At 41.7% G+C, this 17905-nt stretch overlaps 1 protein-coding gene across 1 annotated transcript in view; it reads right to left on the minus strand.

The window, feature by feature from the left end:
- Positions 1-17559, minus strand: part of TRPM3 (transient receptor potential cation channel subfamily M member 3) — a 308698-nt gene extending 291139 nt beyond the window's left edge. Inside the window, exon 1 of the mRNA XM_074812093.1 lies at positions 17181-17559. Coding sequence (XP_074668194.1) covers positions 17181-17270 — 90 coding nt within the window. The 5' untranslated portion in view covers positions 17271-17559. The remainder of the gene's footprint in view (positions 1-17180) is intronic.
- Between the last annotated feature and the right edge of the window lie 346 nt (positions 17560-17905).

Genomic DNA, 17905 nt, shown 5'->3' on the forward strand with positions numbered 1-17905 from the left:
CATGCAAGGGTTTGTGTAAGGCCTTGAGCTTTGATTCTCTGACCGGCCTCAAACCATCTTTCTATGCAATCCTCCAATGTAAACTCTCTTCTCTAGCTCCTAGGAGTTTGGCTGCCTGTACCCAAGGCCAGCTCTGACAGAGGCAGGTCATAACCCTGCAAGCTTCTGTAACATCTCCTGTCCCCACCGTAATCCCTGTCTGCTATTCCTCATGCACTGCCCTGGAGCAGTTCTCTGGGGACCATGACTTTCTGTCCATGGCCATGGTCCACCATATAAATCATGAAGTTGTCTGTGGAAACTGAGTGTGGGGCAATGATCCCACTACGGCTTAGGGCTGACTGAGGCCACTTCCATTGAGATGACCAGGGCTAACCTGCCCCAGAGCCTGGGGCCTCTGTCAGACCTGGTCCCATAGTTTCGTGGCCTCTCAATTTACTCAGGAGGCCTCAGTTTCTACCCAGTCATGCCCCACATCAACCACTGCCTCTGCTGTAGATAGCAGGATCATCCAAAGAGGACCCATAACACATGAGAGCCCAGACACTTCGTCCTTCATCATCCTGCACACCATTTCCTATCATCCATGTGGGCATGACTGCAGCAGCAAAACTGCATTGACAGTCAAGACCCTTGTGCCTCTGTCTGGGAAGGAGATAGCCAGAGCCTGGAGACAAAATCCTGCCTCAAGATCTTTTGGGATGCTTCCTCCACCATAGCTGCCAGCGGTGCCTAGCCCTATTCATAAAGGCTTCTCAAAACAAGTCCTGCCAAAGAAATGACTGAAAGCCCCACCGTGAATAACTGTGCATAAACAAGTAAATATTCAATTTGAAATGAAGTAGGTCACAGATAACAAACAGCTTGACAGCACACAGCAGATCTAAATTGCTAGCTCAACTGCTAGCATGCTAAATAGTCAGAGACACAATGGCTGCCTGAACTTTCTGAAAGCTGCCTGTTGCTGTAAATCAGTTTCTACGATCATGATAAAACCAGCCATCCAAAAAAATTTGTGAGACACTCAGCTGCAAAGCTGCTACAACAAAACCAACTCCAATACATAATTGCAATGTAATGTGTACCTAGAAACCACTCTGCCTCACATCCACAGAATACATACAAAGTTTGTCACCTTTCACCCTTGATATTTCTGCTGCCACCAAGCATTCAGAGTAAATTCAGAAGACTCTTCTGACAACTGAATTCAAGAAGCTCCTGTGATAACAGCTTAGCAGTTGCAGTGCTGTTCTGCACTGCTTAAGAAAGTGGTTAAAAATATATCTCTGCCCACATTTAAAACAGAAGAGATGCCTGCAAAACCAAGGACTTTTTCTTTGAAGATTAACAGTCTTTGCTCCATTTTGAAAACTACATCAACTCAGGAAAATACAATTTGCCAGGCAGCTCCAGGCTTCTCAGGGCCCATACATCTCAGTTTTGAGCATCTCCAATGATGTAAAGTCTACAGCCTCTGCAGACAACCTGTTTCAATGCTTAAACACCCTTATGATGACTTCTTTCCATTACTCTTTTCCAGACACCCTGCATCTCTGAAAAACCTCTCATTTCATCTGCTCTGTACCCTGCTTTTAGGTATAGAAAGCCAGAAATAGGATTTCCCCTCCACCTTCCCTTCCTATGGTTGAATAAATCACATGACATACAAGAGAGTTGGAAAAACTCCCTGACTTGTCTAGTGGCCTCCACCACACTCACTCCAACATGTCCATATGCTCCTTGTTCTGGGAAGCCCAGAAACTGGACACAGCACTCAGATGTGGTCTCACAAATAGAGGGGAAGGATCACTTCTCTTGACCCCTGTTGGCTACAGTCCTAATGCAATGCAGGATGCAGCTGGCCCTCTTTGCTGGAAGAGCATGCTGCTGCCTCATGTTTAACCTTGCCGTCCACCATGAACTGCAGTTTCCACCGCTATTTCTAGTATTTAGAGTAAAATAGCAAATGGGAAGTCAAGTAATGTAATGTTTTTATAAATGATCTGGATGCAGGAGTTGAATGTACATTGCCTGCCAATGATACTAAACTACAAAGAGCTGTGGACTCCCTCAAGGGTAGAGAGGCCTTACGGAGAGATCTAAGATAGTCTAGAGAGCTTGGGCAATCACCAACTATATGAAATTTAACAAGAGCAAGTGTGGGATTCTGCACCTGGGACAGGGTAATCCTGGTTATATGTACAAATTTACAGAATATCACAGAATCATCTAGGTTGGAAAGGACCTTGAAGATCATCCAGTCCAACCATTAACCTAGCACTGACAGATCCCAACTACACCATATCCCTCAGCGCTATGTCAACCCACCTCTTGAACACCTCCAGGGATGGGGATGCCACCACCTCCCCGGGCAGCCCATTCCAACACCTAACAACCCATTCTGTAAAGAAATACTTCCTAATATCTAGTCTAAACCTTCCCTGGCGCAACTTGAGGCCATTACCTCTTGTCCTATAACTTATTACTTGGTTAAAGAGGCTCATCCCCTGCTCTCTGCAACCTCCTTTCAGGTAGTTGTAGAGGGCGATGAGGTCTCCCCTCAGCCTCCTCTTCTCCAGACTGAACAACCCCAGTTCCCTCAGCCGCTCCTCGTACGACCTGTGCTCCAGACCCTTCACCAGCTTCGTTGCCCTTCTCTGGACACGCTCGAGTCATTCAATGTCCTTTTTGGAGTGAGGGGCCCAAAACTGAACACAGTCATCGAGGTGTGGCCTCACCAGTGCCAACTACAGGGGTAAGATCACTTCCCTGTCCCTGCTGGCCACGCTATTTCTGATACAATCCAGGATGCCATTGGCCTTCTTGGCCACCTGGGCACAATGCTGGCTCCTGTTCAGCCAGCTGTCAATCAACACCCCCAGGTCCCTCTCTGACTGGCAGCTCTCCAGCCACTCCTCCCCAAGCCTGTAGCGCTGCTGGGGGTTGTTGTGGCCCAAGTGCAGCACCCAGCATTTGGCCTTATCGAAACTCTACAGTTGGCCTTAGCCCATTGCTCCAGCCTGTCCAGATCTCTCTGCAGAGCCTCCCTACCCTCGAGCAGATCAACACTCCCACCCAACTTGGTGTCATCTGCAAACTTACTGAGGGTGCACTCGATCCCCTCGTCTAGATCATCAATAAAGATGTTAAACAGGAGTGGCCCCAAAACCAAGCCCTGGGGGACACCACTCGTGACCGGCCGCCAACTGGATTTAACTCTGTTCACCACAACTCTTTGGGCCCGGCCATCCAGCCAGTTTTTTACCCAGCAAAGCATGTCCCCATCCAAGCCGTGAGCAGCCAGTTTTGCCAGGAAAATGCTGTGGGAAATGGTGTCAAAGGCCTTACTGAATTGTGGGATGATAGGCTGGAGAGCACCCTACAGAAGGAGATCTAGGGGTTTGGGTTGATGGCAAGTTGGTCAAGGGAGGTGATCGTCCCACTCTACACTGCACTGGTGTGGCCCCACCCTCAAGTACTGTGTGCCATTTTGGGTGCTTCAATGTAAGAAGCACATCAAAGGAAAAGCCTCAAGGGCAAGACTTACGAGGAGCAGCTAGGTCACTTGGCTTACTCAGCTCGGAGAAGAGAAGGCTGAGGGGGAACCTTATCACAGTCTGCAGTCTCCTCAAGGTGGGCAGCAGAAGGGGAGGTGCTGATCTCCTCTCTCTGGTGACCAGTGATAGGACACAAGGAAATGGAATGAAGCTGCATCAGGGGAAGTTCAGATTGGACATTGGACTTTCTTCACCGAGAGAGTGGTCAGACACTGAAACAGGCTCCCTAGCAAAGCAGTCACAGCACCAAGCCTGCCAGAGTTCAAGGACCATCTGGGCAATGCTTTGAGTCATATGATTTAGTTTTAGGTGGTCCTGAGAGAAGAAGGGAGTTGGACTTGACGATACTTATGGCTCCCTTCCAACTCTAGATATTCTGTGATTCTATGATTCTAAGTATACATGGATAAATTAACTAATTTCAGTTCAGATCTGGGACTAGTAATCTGTCATCTCCAGAATGAGATCAGGAAGCAGACAGCAAACACCAGCTAGTGAAAGAATTAACTTGGTTAGATAAACTTTCTGCAACAGACTGTTATTAGTAATACAACATTCTAAAGCGTATTTGTATTTTGTCCTGTGCATGAAGTTCAAAGGCATTGTGTTAATGTTAACTTTTCTATTTTCATCTGCTTTATTTTACTTATAACACCTTGTTGATAAATTTCTGTTGCTAACCTACTTCAAGTTTTCATTTTTAAATAACCCATTTTCATGAATAGAATTTGAAAAAAATCTAGTATGAGCAGAGATCCACTAATATGTACGTAATCAAAACAAGTGAGATATAATAATAATTGCTGCTTTAAGTGTAATGTGTTTTACCATTTATGTATTCACAGAGTATTCAGATCACATATCAACTACCTGAATTAATTATGGGTATCTCATTCCTCACTGAGTCTTTCTTTTTTTGCACTGAAACACGTGCATTATGTTATGCTGCCTGTGGCCTCCCAGTGAAGAGTTGAAAGCCCCCACAGCAAGAAGCGAGTGTTTAAATAACAGCTAACTGGAACATCCACGGAAGACCTCAAACATGAAATTCAGAGTCATAGTCTATTGCATCATGGAAGCACAGAACAGTAAATTCAGAAGGAGCTAAGATGTTGATGGAGCAGTTTTGATACAGACACATTTTAATTCCTCATTTTAGCAATTGTGGGTTCTCCAGCTTCAGGAAACAAGGTAATGGGCTGTTATGGTTGTACTGGGAATATTATTTCCAGAGAATGTTGCCTCAGCAGTTTCTGAAAAATCAGTCTAGAGTCAAGGGATATTCATTCTGAGCACACAAAAATAAGGCATTAAAAAGCAACTCTGAGAATGTCAATGCTCGTTTTACTCATGATGATGCTTAACAGGTGCTTCCAAACAGGGATTTTTAATCTGCAAGAGACATTTTTCTAGACTATACATACACATCTAGTGCATGCAATAGCATTTTATCATGAGGAGGAAATGCTATGGGAGAAGAGACAAAGGCCAGCTTACTTCAGATGGTGTTGCAGTATCAACCTTGCTTTGGCTAAGTCCAAGGAAGAGAGTGTCCCAGAACTGCGGTCCAACTGCCACATCAGTCAAACTTAAACCACCACAGGGAAGAAATCCTTCCTGACATGAAATGACCTCTGCCTTTCAAATAAGCATTTAGTAACAAGAGCTAAGAGTAGAATTAGGGTTGGGATGACTGTCACAAAGAATCTAGATACTAAGGCTTGAAGCAATGTCATATTAAGTGATCACACTGATACTGAAATAAAGCATATTCCATAAAACAAGCTAAAGTAGAATACTTCTCTATGCAATTCCGTAACACTAGGAGAAAACACTCCACCCTTAATGTGGTTTAACTGTAATAAAATGTCATTTTGTGATTGCACCAATGCAAACAAGGGCTAGAACTGCCATGGAAAGCGAGCATATTCTCATTCCTCAAAGAAAATGAAAAGCTTTTTTTTCCTATGCTATGCTGCTTATCAATTTAATTAATAAATGTTCCACCCATTTCTCTGCAGCTACTCATATTTATTTAATTGTAATAAGTAGTTTGCTTCAGCTTTTTGCCCTCGTTTATTTCAGGGAGAGAGTAGACTTGGGATTTGATATGAAACAAATTTGCTGCGTTAGTTATGCACCCATCTATGTGTAGCAGAGATACCTGAACACATACCCAGTCTTGAATCAAAGTAATGTAATGTCCATTATACATATCCTGGACTATTGTTTCTGCTTCAAGCTTCAAGCTCTGTTATCTGGCAAATAAGGATCACACCCCCTAAAAACTGGTGAAAGTGTCTCCATTGATTCAACTGGATTTCAGATGAGTCCTAAATAAATTAATGGAAACTACCTGTGCTAACACATTTAATGCACTGAGATGATAAAGTTGTCAAATAATTCGGTGCAAACAATTTGCTCAGTTTCAGTACTTACTTAAAGACTTCCTATTGTAGTCACACCCCTGGCAGACCACAATATTGGGTGAACAAGTAATTCTCATTTGTTCTAATTCTACAGACATCCATTTTATCATGGGATGTTTTCGTAATGCTTCAGAATTTTTGAACACTAAATAAAACTGGAAATTTGCACTACTTAAGAAATAAAAGTAACCAAAAGAAAAAAACTTACCCTTGGATGTCAGTAATAAGAGTCAGTAGCTTCTAAGGGAAAGCAATCCTCTGAAAAATTTACTATTCCCATGTTGAATAAGCTAAAGTTCCCACAGTTACCATCAATAAGAAACTGCATAGGGTATTTTCAGCTTGATAGATCAGATCTGTATCTTTTAATTATTCTTAAATATTAACAGGTATCAAGATAAAATAACCTGATCACATTTAACTTCCCACTAGGCTATGTCTGAAAATCTTTTTTGTGTCCACCCCCCCAATTTGTGTTAGAAGGATCAAAATCACCTTTTTATTCCAGAATAATGCACATAAACATTACATTTCCTCATTTGTATGTTGTAAAGGTAGCATGTATGCTTGAAGGTCAGTGTCTTAATAAGTACTCTGCTGTTGATTGTCCCCCACACTGAGTTTCAAAATTTCTTTGCTAATGCAACCATTAAAAACCACTGATTTTACTACTATGCAAAGAAACAAAAAGAATATTTCTACCATGCAAACAGAAAGTGATTGTACCCCCCCCAAGCTCTCCCTGAAGACTTAGTCACCTCAGGTTCTTATAAAGTCAGTTAAATCAAAAAGACTCTGTAGGAAATTTAACAGAGATGTTACTTAGTCTCTTCAGGAGACAGAAATGAAGGAGGGTTGTGAAAGCTTCTGTTTCCTTATCAACCCTTCTCCAGTTTATAGCGTTAGGATTAGCATGGAAGATTGAGCAGGATTCCCTCATGTCTCTGCTGGCCTCTCCAGTAAGACACCTGAAGACTAGAGAAAGAGAGAAAAAAGCAAGCAGCAGGGGAATCTCAGTCTAACTTCCATGGAGGAAACAGTGGAATAAATAATCTATGTTCAAAGATGACAAAGAGCCATATGTCATGAGTGGATCTATTAAACTAGCCAATCTCCAAACACAACACAAGAATTTTTAAGCACAAAAGGTTGCTACATCTGTCCCCTCTGCTCATAGTGGACAAAACAAGAAATCATAGACCTTAAGTCCAGCAAGAAAGATCCAGGCAGACACCACAGAAAAATATTTCTGATGGCAGATAGGGTCATTGTAAAAGATTGCCTCTGAGGGTTATGGCTTTAGGAACTTAGACAAACACCTGTAAGAAACTATTGGAGTCGTCTTGCTAGTGGCAGGATACAGTAAGCAACTTTTGGGAGTTTCTTTCCATGATGTATCCCATTTTCATGATGTTATTGCATTTTGGGCAGTCTTGATGCCTGATCCTTCATCCTTCAGGCAGAGGGAATTGACCTCTTCCATGGATGGCTCAGTCATTGGACTACACGTAGCAAATTATTTGTTAGCATTATTGCCATCGTAACTTGGCACCATTATTGCTTTTGCGAGTACAGCCTAAGCAGCTAAATGTCAGAAAACTGCTTTGAGTGATACAGCTCAGGAAAAGGGCCAGCAGGTAGGTGGGGAGAAATATAGGAAAAAAAACCTGAGAAAAGCAGTAGTATTATGGCTAGGTTGTGCAGATCTTCACAGTTTTAATGTGATAACACAGAATCAGCACCCAGAAAAAACACTGTTCATCAAATATGGCCTCCTGCATAAGACACCACCTAGTGATTTGAAGTACTGAACCCAAAATCTGAACAAGAATGTATTTGGAAAATGCCTTCTGTGATTCAGAAAACAGAAAATTCTACATACAATCATAGAAAAGTCAGGAAGGTCCTCAGGATATCCTGTAATTAGTTCATCCAGTTGTAGTTTTGGTCTGTCTTTCTGGCTGTATGCAAAGATGAACATCGAGTCATTGCACTGGGAAACTGAGGTGTGATACTGCACTACAACAGACCCTGCAGCAACATGCCATGCCAATTCAGTAAACCACAGAGTTCAAAAAATGGCATCCTTCTGTAACAAAACAATGCAGTGCATCCTCCTTAAATTCTTAATTATGATGGCTCAGTAAAAGTTACTACACCTGCCCTCTGCATCTACCAACAGCAGGTGAAAAAAAAGGCAATGGAAAGACAATGTTTTCACTCAATCACCTTCTCACTAATGTAAAATCAGTCTGATGATTGTTTTAATTACATTATAAGAATCCTGATATTTTCTTCAGTAACTTCCTTGAAGCTGCTAAAAGCACTTTGTCAGACTGTTTCATGTCATCATATTATTTGGGGGATGAAAGATATTTTCGATGAAGTGATTTTATTTCATGCTTTATTACTGACTTTGACATAAATTTCCAGAGAGCCCCAAGGGCATTTCTTTTTACACTGTAGCATAGTCTTGTTAGCAATTCAGGTGGAATAAAACCACTCAGCTTCACTTTATGATCTTGTGCCCTGATTTTTTCACAAGGCACCCTTTCAAACATAAGGAACAGTATTGTAGAACAACATTAAAATCTTATGGTGTTAATACAGGATTCCACTAACACATTAAACAGCATTGTATTTGTAGCCTCTTGCTTGTAGGACTTCTGTACTTAGCAGCATTTTACAATTATTTTTTAAGCAATATGTCTGTTCAGAACCAGCCTTAATTGTTATCTATTCTGTTGGGCTTCTGTGGTGGATTTTTTGGTAGCAGGGGAGGGAGCTACAGCGGTGGCCCCTGTGAGAACCTTCTCAAAGCTCCTCTGGCTCCAAGTCAGACCTGCGTTTGCACCAAGGCTGGGCCAATTAGTGACAGTGGCTGAACCTCTGTGATAATGTATTTAAGAAGGGGAACCTGGGAGGGTGTGGGGACCTGTGAGGATGAGTTGCAAGGAGGGCACCTATGCAAACACCGAGGTCAGTGGAAGGAAGTAAGAGGAAGGTGGGGGAGGTGTGCTGGAGCAGAGACTCCCCTGTGTCCCGTGGTGAGATGGCAGGGCTGCCCCCTCCTGCCACCCATGGGGGGTCACCACTGGAGCAGAGATACACCTGTGGCTTGTGGAAGACCCCTGGGTCTCTATGGGAAGAAGGCCCTGCTGTTGTAGTTTGGCGCTGGGAGAACTGCAACACACAGGGGTGACTCACGCTGAAGCAGCCCCAGAATGGCTGTGGCCCATGGGAAGAACTCACACCTGAGAAAGTTCATGGAAGACTGTCTCTCATGAGAGGGGAGCCATGTAGAGCAGGGGTGAAGAATGCAGAAGAGTGCTTCCCCCGCACCTGGAGGAAGAAGTGGTGAACTGACTGTACCCTCCATCCCCTGCCCTTGCGCTGCTGAGTAGAGGAGGTAGAGATATTAGGAACAAAACTGAGCCTGTGAAGATGGGAGGGGTGGAGGGAGGTGTTTTTAAGATGTGGTAATGCTTCTCATGGTCCTACGCTGTCTGTTAAGTGTTGTTGTTGTTGTTAGTGTTTAGAATTAAAGTGATGTTCTTTTTCTTCCCCTAACAAGCCTGTTTTTTGCTCACGACCATATTGGGAGAGTCATCCCTCCCTGCCCTTATCTCAATTCCTGAGCCTTTTGCTTCATTTTCTCTTTCTCAGTGCTGGGGGAAAGGGTGAGTGAATGGCTGCGTGGTGCTCAGTTGTCCTCTGGGCTCAAACCATGACAAGTTAATATACATAAAAAAGGCCTTTTTTTTTTTTTAGTTTCTCTGGAAACAAGACCATAAAGCTTCTCTCAAGCAGTCACAAATTAGTAAACTTGCATTTACCTTCTGATAGGCAAGTTTAGTGCAGTGCTTCATATATTAACAATTCTTACTAAGGCCAGTAGGAATTGAGGCCACTTGCGACCTCCTGTAAGTATTCAAATCTTAAAAGGGAAGCAGAGATCATTTATGATCCAAGTCCTTCTGCCTGCAGGAAACATGGACAACCCTGGATGACTCCTTGTGATACCTCACCTTTGCCACTGTAGCCCACTGGCCATGAGGCACAGAAGGTGGCAAAATCCTACTGTATTTTCTAAGATGAAGGTAAAGACACTAATGCAACAGCTGGATTTAGGGAAAGCACTGCAAAATAATACTGACATGCAAAAGGATAAAACCTGTAGCTTTTACTGGATCCTTACTTTAAAACAGCCGGTGTTTTTGTACCATAGCTGTGCATTAAGACTGAAAACCTAATATTACCTTTTCTATCACTTCTTTTTGAGAAGCACTCACATGGCCTAGAAAGAAAAGCCATTTTTTTCCAAAATTCTCTAGTTTAAAAGAAGAAACTTTGCATTCACACAGCCTTTTCCAACCTGAAAATCAAAACTATTTTTCCCTCTGTGTGAAATTATTAGACTTACAGCCTCCTCCTTCAAAATCGCACTGATGTGTCTACCTCTTTTACATGTAGGCTATCCCATGGAAACATGATTTCTACTGCAAGGCTTTTTGTTTTGATCTCTCCCTTTCTTTTTTCTTAATTGGGATAATATTTCTTGTTGTGGAAACTGATTTGCTGCTATATCACTTCCAAGTCAGTGGTCACCAACCTGAGTCATATTCACGGAAAACATTCAGTCAACAAGGCAAACTGTTAACAAGCTCTGATTCACCTTAGATCACATAAAAAATGTACACTGGACGAAAGAATTAACCACACAAAGTGACTGCTTCTGTATATAAAAAAGGAAAAATCACTATCAGCTTCCACATTTCCTTCCCTTTCAGAAGAAATGAACTGACATAATCTGTCAAAAACTCCTTACACATGAACATGCCCAGTTGCCACGTGAGAGGGATCAGCTCAATGGTGAGATGCATGACTTCAGGAAATAAGCAGCTTTTGGGAATGTGCAACCCCCAAAAGGCATATCATCAGTTCTTCAATCCCAGCTGTAAAATGTGTTCACCATGCTGCCATTACTTGCTTATAAAATGTGAAGTAGTAGAGGCACAGCTAACAGTTGAGCAGCAGTAATGGAAGCATACCTGTGCAAAGGTGCTATGAAGCTACACTGAAACATTCATTGCTCCCCTGAGTTGAGGTGTTAAATGAATTTCTTGGTGATAAAGCAGGAGACTGCAAAGACGCAGCAATGCCCTAGCCAGGTCTATTTCTTGCCATCCTTATATGATGAAACTGATAGCACAGGAGCAGAACACAGAAAACAAGATCTTTCTCTTTGCTGGTAATATGGCTTCCAGGCTTTTAAGGACAAATAATGCACCCCAGAAAATCTGTGAATTAGAGTCAAAAACATGCAACATCTACTGTAACTGTAATAGATATAACCATGATCTTTCTGGCAGGAAAACAGAAGTTTGTTTATCAAATAATTTATGAACGAAATTTATATGTACTCTTAAAACTCATCTGTCACTCATATTGTATAAAGCATCCCACCATACTGAGAGGTGTGACTTGTTTTTCTATTAGAGAGTTTACAAGAACATTTGTTACATTGGCTGGTATTTTCTACATGCCTGTGTTTTAAGTAGTCTGATCCTAAGAGCTGAACTGTCAATACTTCCCAGAATGCATCAAATCCTCCTGAAGGAAGCATAGTGGTGGCTCATTCCTTATTACAGTTTAAGTCAGTAAGCAGCTGAGTGCAGGCACAGGTGAATTACTACCCTCGTTTTACTGTCAGTAATGTGCATATTACTCGCAGAAACATTTCGTGTGCCAGCTCACTAATGTTAACAGTATGGATTGGGATTTGTTCCAAGTATCTCAGTTTTTCAATCACGAGTTAGTAAACCTATCCTCTCATTTTGTTGCAGTTTGAAAGGTGGATATGGTAAATTAACTAAAATAATAATCAGAATCAATTCTTAACTATTAAACACTGGGAAGCTAGAAGACCGCACTGTCAACTGGACATCAAAGACTAGCTAAGAGAAAAGGATCTACACATTTTGACTGCCTTTGTGTCTAGACTTCTGCTCGTTTTCTCATTGATAGTGAATAACATAGCATAAAAAATTTACAGTTCTCTTTCTGAAGACCGTAATACAATCTAACATTACTATCTCATGATTATGGTACACAAATCCACTTACAAATAATTTTTAAAATTATTTATCATAAGTATCTTCCCTGAGTTACAGGAGTATTCTATCAGTCCAAGAACCTTTTTCTTCAAATCCATGTGAGGAATAAAATCAGCTCTAAAAGATACTGCTTTCTCCTCTCTTACAGCCGCTTCTTCTCATAGTAGAGGGTTCAGAACCATAAATATTTACTGTTTTATAAAGAACACATTTCATTCTTCAACCATTCTGCAGAAGCAAACTTTTCATTGTTTACCAAATCAGATTTTTTTAAAAGTATCCTTTGTATTTGGTAATGAAATAACAATGAGATTTTAGCTGACTTAAGCTGTTGAACAGTGTGGTATTTCACAATGCACCTTAATAAAGCCTGCCACATTCTCCCCAGTCTTTATTCCTGCAGATACCTTCTTTATAGTCATAACCAAACTTTCTGTAGCAGAAGAAATATTGTCCAACTTCTATTTCACTATTTCAGCCCAGCCAGAATTTCATATATATATATTCTCACACTTAAAAGACACTGTGTCTCATTCTAATGAACCATTTCTTAGCTTTTTAGTTTTCTCTTGTGTTACCCCTTATGCATTCTTGGTCGGGCAATCAAATAAAAATTATTTTAAAATATAAGATCTAGTTTCACCATTTCATAAGAAATTTAGTGTCTGATCTCTTTAAGCTTCCAGCAGTTCCTGGAGCTAGATTAGGCTGCTGGCCAGGTTAGGTAAATGTTCTCTGTATTTATTTGGTAATGCTGAGAAGGCATTTTTATTGAGCTATATGCTAGGAAAAATTAGCCAAAACATTTTCTACAGTGTTTCTTCTAATTCACCCTGTTTCCTCTCCTCTGGCGTTCCAAAGTTTCTGCCTTCCCAGTCTACTTACTGACATGCAATTCAAACTCATGATAAAAAATTTTAGTAGTCTTATTAAGAAAGACTGGGTAACTTGTTGCTTTCCAAATGTTTAGTACAGTATTCTACACATGCATGTGTCTCAATCTGTGGTGTTAAGCTTATTGCACAATACAGACATTTTATTTTTCAGTCCTCTGTCTACTCTCAGTTTAGGGGTTTTTTTAGCGTATTATTCATTCCTTGATCCATGGCATGTATCATATCTGTTCCAAGCAGAAGTGCAACATGTGCAGTCTCTCCTAGGTCACAAGGTCCTCTGAGTGAAGTCTTTAGTATGATGTCATTCATTGATTTTGTCAGAGTACACATTGTTCTAAACTGTCTGTTTTCTCTAAATCCTGCTATTTGGACTTGGCTTCCTTTCTTGAGAGGCAATCTCTTCTTTGAGCATGTGGAGACTCAGAAACTCTCTTGCACCATAAAACAAACATTAATGTGACCACCAGAGCTTTCTGCAACTGGAACAATAGCTCTTACATATACAGTGACACAAAGTGGATCAGGACTGCTTGCCACTAATATTAATGCTTCCTTAAAAGACTTAAAAAAGTATCAAGGTAGCAAGACCTTGGCCAAACACACAAAGAAACAAGCTTCAGAACTTGGGTAGAAAAAAAGAAGCTGCACAAGCCATGGCTGGAAAGCCACCTCTGGAAAGTAACCTGACCATCTCGGGAGAATAACAGTTCCCCTCTCTGCACAAAGCCACGCTCTCTGCACATGTGCTCAAGGCACTCCTTAATCTTCTTATTTCTGATGGGAAGGCATTACACGGTACATTAGTGTGTGTTTAAGCATACTGAAACACCTACAAAAAGTACCAGCATGGAACGTGCTACAGAAAATATTTAGTAGGGGAAAAAATGGGAGCAGTGAAGGATGAGCCAATGACACAGTTGTAAAAATGTTCTCCAGTAATTTGTTTCGATCTGTACTTCAAATACAGCTCCTAGTACTCTGTGTGCCTGTTAGAAAATGGAGAACTGAGAAAACAGGGTTATAAAACCTTACCTAAACATGAGGGTATTAGTGAAATAGGTTAGAACACTTAGAACATGAGCACACGCCTGGAAGAAAAGCACAGGGAACAAAGCTGGACAGCATCTGCAAATGATCTTAGTTTATCTAAATCAAATGAATTCACTGGTGGCCAGAGCGATATCAAATGTCAGTTCAGGCAACTGAGCATTGCACACCATTTCAACAGAACGGAATGAGGGCATAGCCTACCTGCAGAATAACATCTTTTATTATTTATTTTAAAACAGTCATTTCAAGACAATCCTATAGATTTGTTAGTGAGTAACACAAAGTGCGAGACCTCCATGCAAGTCCTAGATTCCAGTGTTTATTTAGATTCATCAGTGTGAAAGCACTGATGCTACACTTAAAAGTATATCCATAGGATAAGGGCATTTAATGCCATGTCTTCTCAATGAGAAGTTTATTGAAAAGTTTGTGCTGTTTATTACAAAGGTCCAGGTCATGCTACAGTGATTTTTTTCATGTGTAAAACAGGAAATCTCTGCTATCTCTCATTCTTACAAGTTCAGGCAAAGGTGTATCCTTGAACTTAATGATGTCATTTCGTTATTTTGTTCTGGTAGACTAAAATAAATCATGGAAATGACAAAGACACAATATTTTCTATTCTCTTACTCTATTTCAATGTACATTGTAAATTTATTAAGAGTTTGTCAGCCATAGATAAAGTACATAATAATAAAAATGTGCCATTACATATCAGCTTTTGAAAAGTTTATTCTGTTACTGAGGGCATTCTCTGCAGAGAAAGGCTGTATAAAAAAAGGGTCTTCTGGATATCTACCAAGAAAACATTGCATTAGCCCTTAAAACCACTTAATCCATTTGGAAACTGGGCAATTAAAAAATGAGTTTAGATTATTGCACTTGTCTTTCCAATGTTTTTGGATTTACAGGAGTACCTTTCATTTAGGAAAAAAGAAGCGTTTCTTTATTTTTTCAAGAAAGATACAAAAGACAAAAGAATACAAACACCCTTCTGATGAGGGAATTTGTATACATAAAAATTTTCAAATTTTCTGAGGAAAAACAGGAAAATATTTATACTGCTCATCTAGTAACTTAATGCTGCTGTTATCACACTCTTTCCTTAATAGCTCTTCATGACAAGAGAATTCCTACAGGTTGGCTATTTTATCTTTTGGGGAAGTAGCAATGGGGTCCTGCTCTTACATGAATCACTTGTTTTGAGCATGTTAAATAATAAAAGACAAAGATAAGAAGTATATACTGGAAGCAAAATTTTAAGCTGATTGGGAGCCTTGAAGATGCTGATATACGCATTTCCCTCTCCAAACAACGAGCTCTTCTCATCAGCTCAGGAAGGTGCCAGAGTCCCACTTCCTTTCTGTGGTCTCTCCCACACCTCACACACCCTCTCTGTGCAGAGATTGCTTATCTCTGATTATTTGCCCTGCTCTTGTTAACTCTGCAGAGTCCACTCCCTATCTGGCCCTAAAAGGTTATAGCTGTAGCTTCAGAAAATAATTTTTAGTCAGCTCTTTTAATAATTAATCGCAATGTTCATCCTTAAAACATGCAATGAAGAGAAACCATACACAGGGGGCAACATTTGTCTGCCAAAAAAGAAATATTACAGACTTCTTTTTCTTTTCCTGATACTGAGAGTGATAATAATGTTCCCCACATCTGAGTTCTCACACCTCAGGAAAAATTATGTTCTTTTAAATGCATCTGACTTGTAGAATATGGATATTCTAATGTGTGCTTCTGGGGCGGGAAGCCTTTGCAAGAGAATCAACACCACTTTTTGATTTGTCTGTATTTAATTATATTTTGATTTTTCACCAATCTAGGTTTTATCTTCTTTCTATTCTCAATGAACCTCCCAGCAGCCATACATCTGGTTTGGAAACAGAAATGTTTTTCTGCAGTAGCCCCTTCCTGTCAGGATGTGACAAATACCTGTTATGATACATAGTATGGTCACTTGTGCATGATATATACAATAACTATACGTGGAATATATGTCTCTAAGTGCACTATCATACACTACAGTACTGCTCAAATATGTTGCATTAGTAAGGACTGACCTAATTTCAAAGCTACCTACACAAAATCAAATGGTTATATCAAACATTACCTTCTAATACACTGTTAGAGTAGCCATGTTTTACCCGGTTGCATATTTCAGAGCCAAACTATTAAGTACTAAGATGGATTGCAATTAGTGTCATGATTTCAACATTTTATAAAACATATTACAGTTGCAGAAGCCTAAAGGGACCTGACTATATAATTTAAATTTTAATTGTATAATCCAAATAATTAAGAAGTTCCAAGAACAAAGAAGACTTCTCAGTTTAATGTAACCTTTTTATCATCAAAAAGTTGGTTTGAGATATTTTCCTTTCCAGTTACGAATGCCTCTGAAACGGCTTCAGTGGGACATCAGCAGTAGTGGTACTTTGCACGCTGAGATTAAGAGCCCTCCGCTGTCTATAATCCCAAATAATTTTTACAAATCATTCATAATTATCTCCTAGGAAAGCACATTTAAAAATACCTTTAAAACTGTGCCACTTGGTTTAAACAAACAAACAAAAATTCATCATCTGGAAGTTTCACTGATGCTGCCTGCACTGCCAGTCTTTAACTGACCCTGTTCCTATGTACATCTTTCAACAAACCACGGTGATTTTTATCCACTCACATACCATTCCACTTACAAGTTGGTCTGAGTGGTACTGGACCCTCGGGTATTTCCTAGCGACTAAGTAACCCCAAAGAACAGAGAGCAGAGGATGGTTCACAAAGGAAGACACCTTAGAAACGGATTCCTCCATCCCTAGAAGTTCACGGCTTGATGTTTTTTATGACAAGGCAAATAGAAGCACAGGTGATATCCAGCCATCCCTCACTCCCTTTTCACCCCTCTCACAGACCTTTCTTGATAGATAAATATGCCGAACTGGAATAAGGATAGACAATTCTGGTACCTTCAGGTACTCGCAAGGGGCTTCAAAGGCAGCAGGGAAGCTAATTAACAGTAAAGTTGGGACTATTTCGGAATTAACTTTCCAGCAACGGCGTCTGCAGCCCTCCGGGGGGATGCTGAGCGGCGACACCGGTTCTCAAAGCAGGCTGTCACCCTACCTTAAGGAGCCTGACGGAGGGGAGGAAGGCGGCATGGCACAGCTTCCGGATGGTCCAGTTGAGTGGCCGGGGAGCATCGGTCTGATTCATGACCCTCCGCAAATCCCACCGGACGATCAGCCGCAGACCCGTGCGCGCCTACCGCGGAGCCGGCCCGCCGGGGCGCGGGCGTCCCGGGCGCATCCCTCCCGCCCGCGCCCGTGGAGCCGCAGGGCAGGGCTGGCCCGGCACGGGCAGAGGGCTGGGCTGGGCTGGGCTGGGCTGGGCCGGGCGAGCGAGCAGCGCGTCTGCGGCCACCGAGCCTCCTTAAGAAAGCAGCCGCCTGCGTGGGAAGGGCAGAGCTCATGCATACCAAATGCAGCGGGATGGAGGCGACCAGCCCGCGTCTCAGGGCAGGCGGTACTGGTTGAGCGGAAAGGGGCAGCCCGCATAAAAAAACAGGCTGCAGTGAGAGCTGCTGCTCCCGCTCTCTCCCTCCTGCCCTCCTCAGAGAGCAGCCAGGTTAGTCTCTCCCAGGCAGACTGAGCCATCTGCCTCGCTCCTCCGCTTCCCTGGGCGACAAGCAGGGCAGAAAGGAGATAATTTAAACAAAGCAAGCGGAGGGGTACTTGCACTTTCTTTCCCGAAGCATTGCGAGGAGAGGAAAACCGGCATAAGGGGAGGGGCCAACGCTCAGACAGCAAAGATTGAGAGGGGAAAAAATTAATTCACTCTTGATTTACTGA

This window comes from Strix aluco, chromosome Z (genome assembly GCF_031877795.1).
Source record: "Strix aluco isolate bStrAlu1 chromosome Z, bStrAlu1.hap1, whole genome shotgun sequence".
In the NCBI taxonomy this organism is placed as follows: Eukaryota; Metazoa; Chordata; class Aves; order Strigiformes; family Strigidae; genus Strix; species Strix aluco.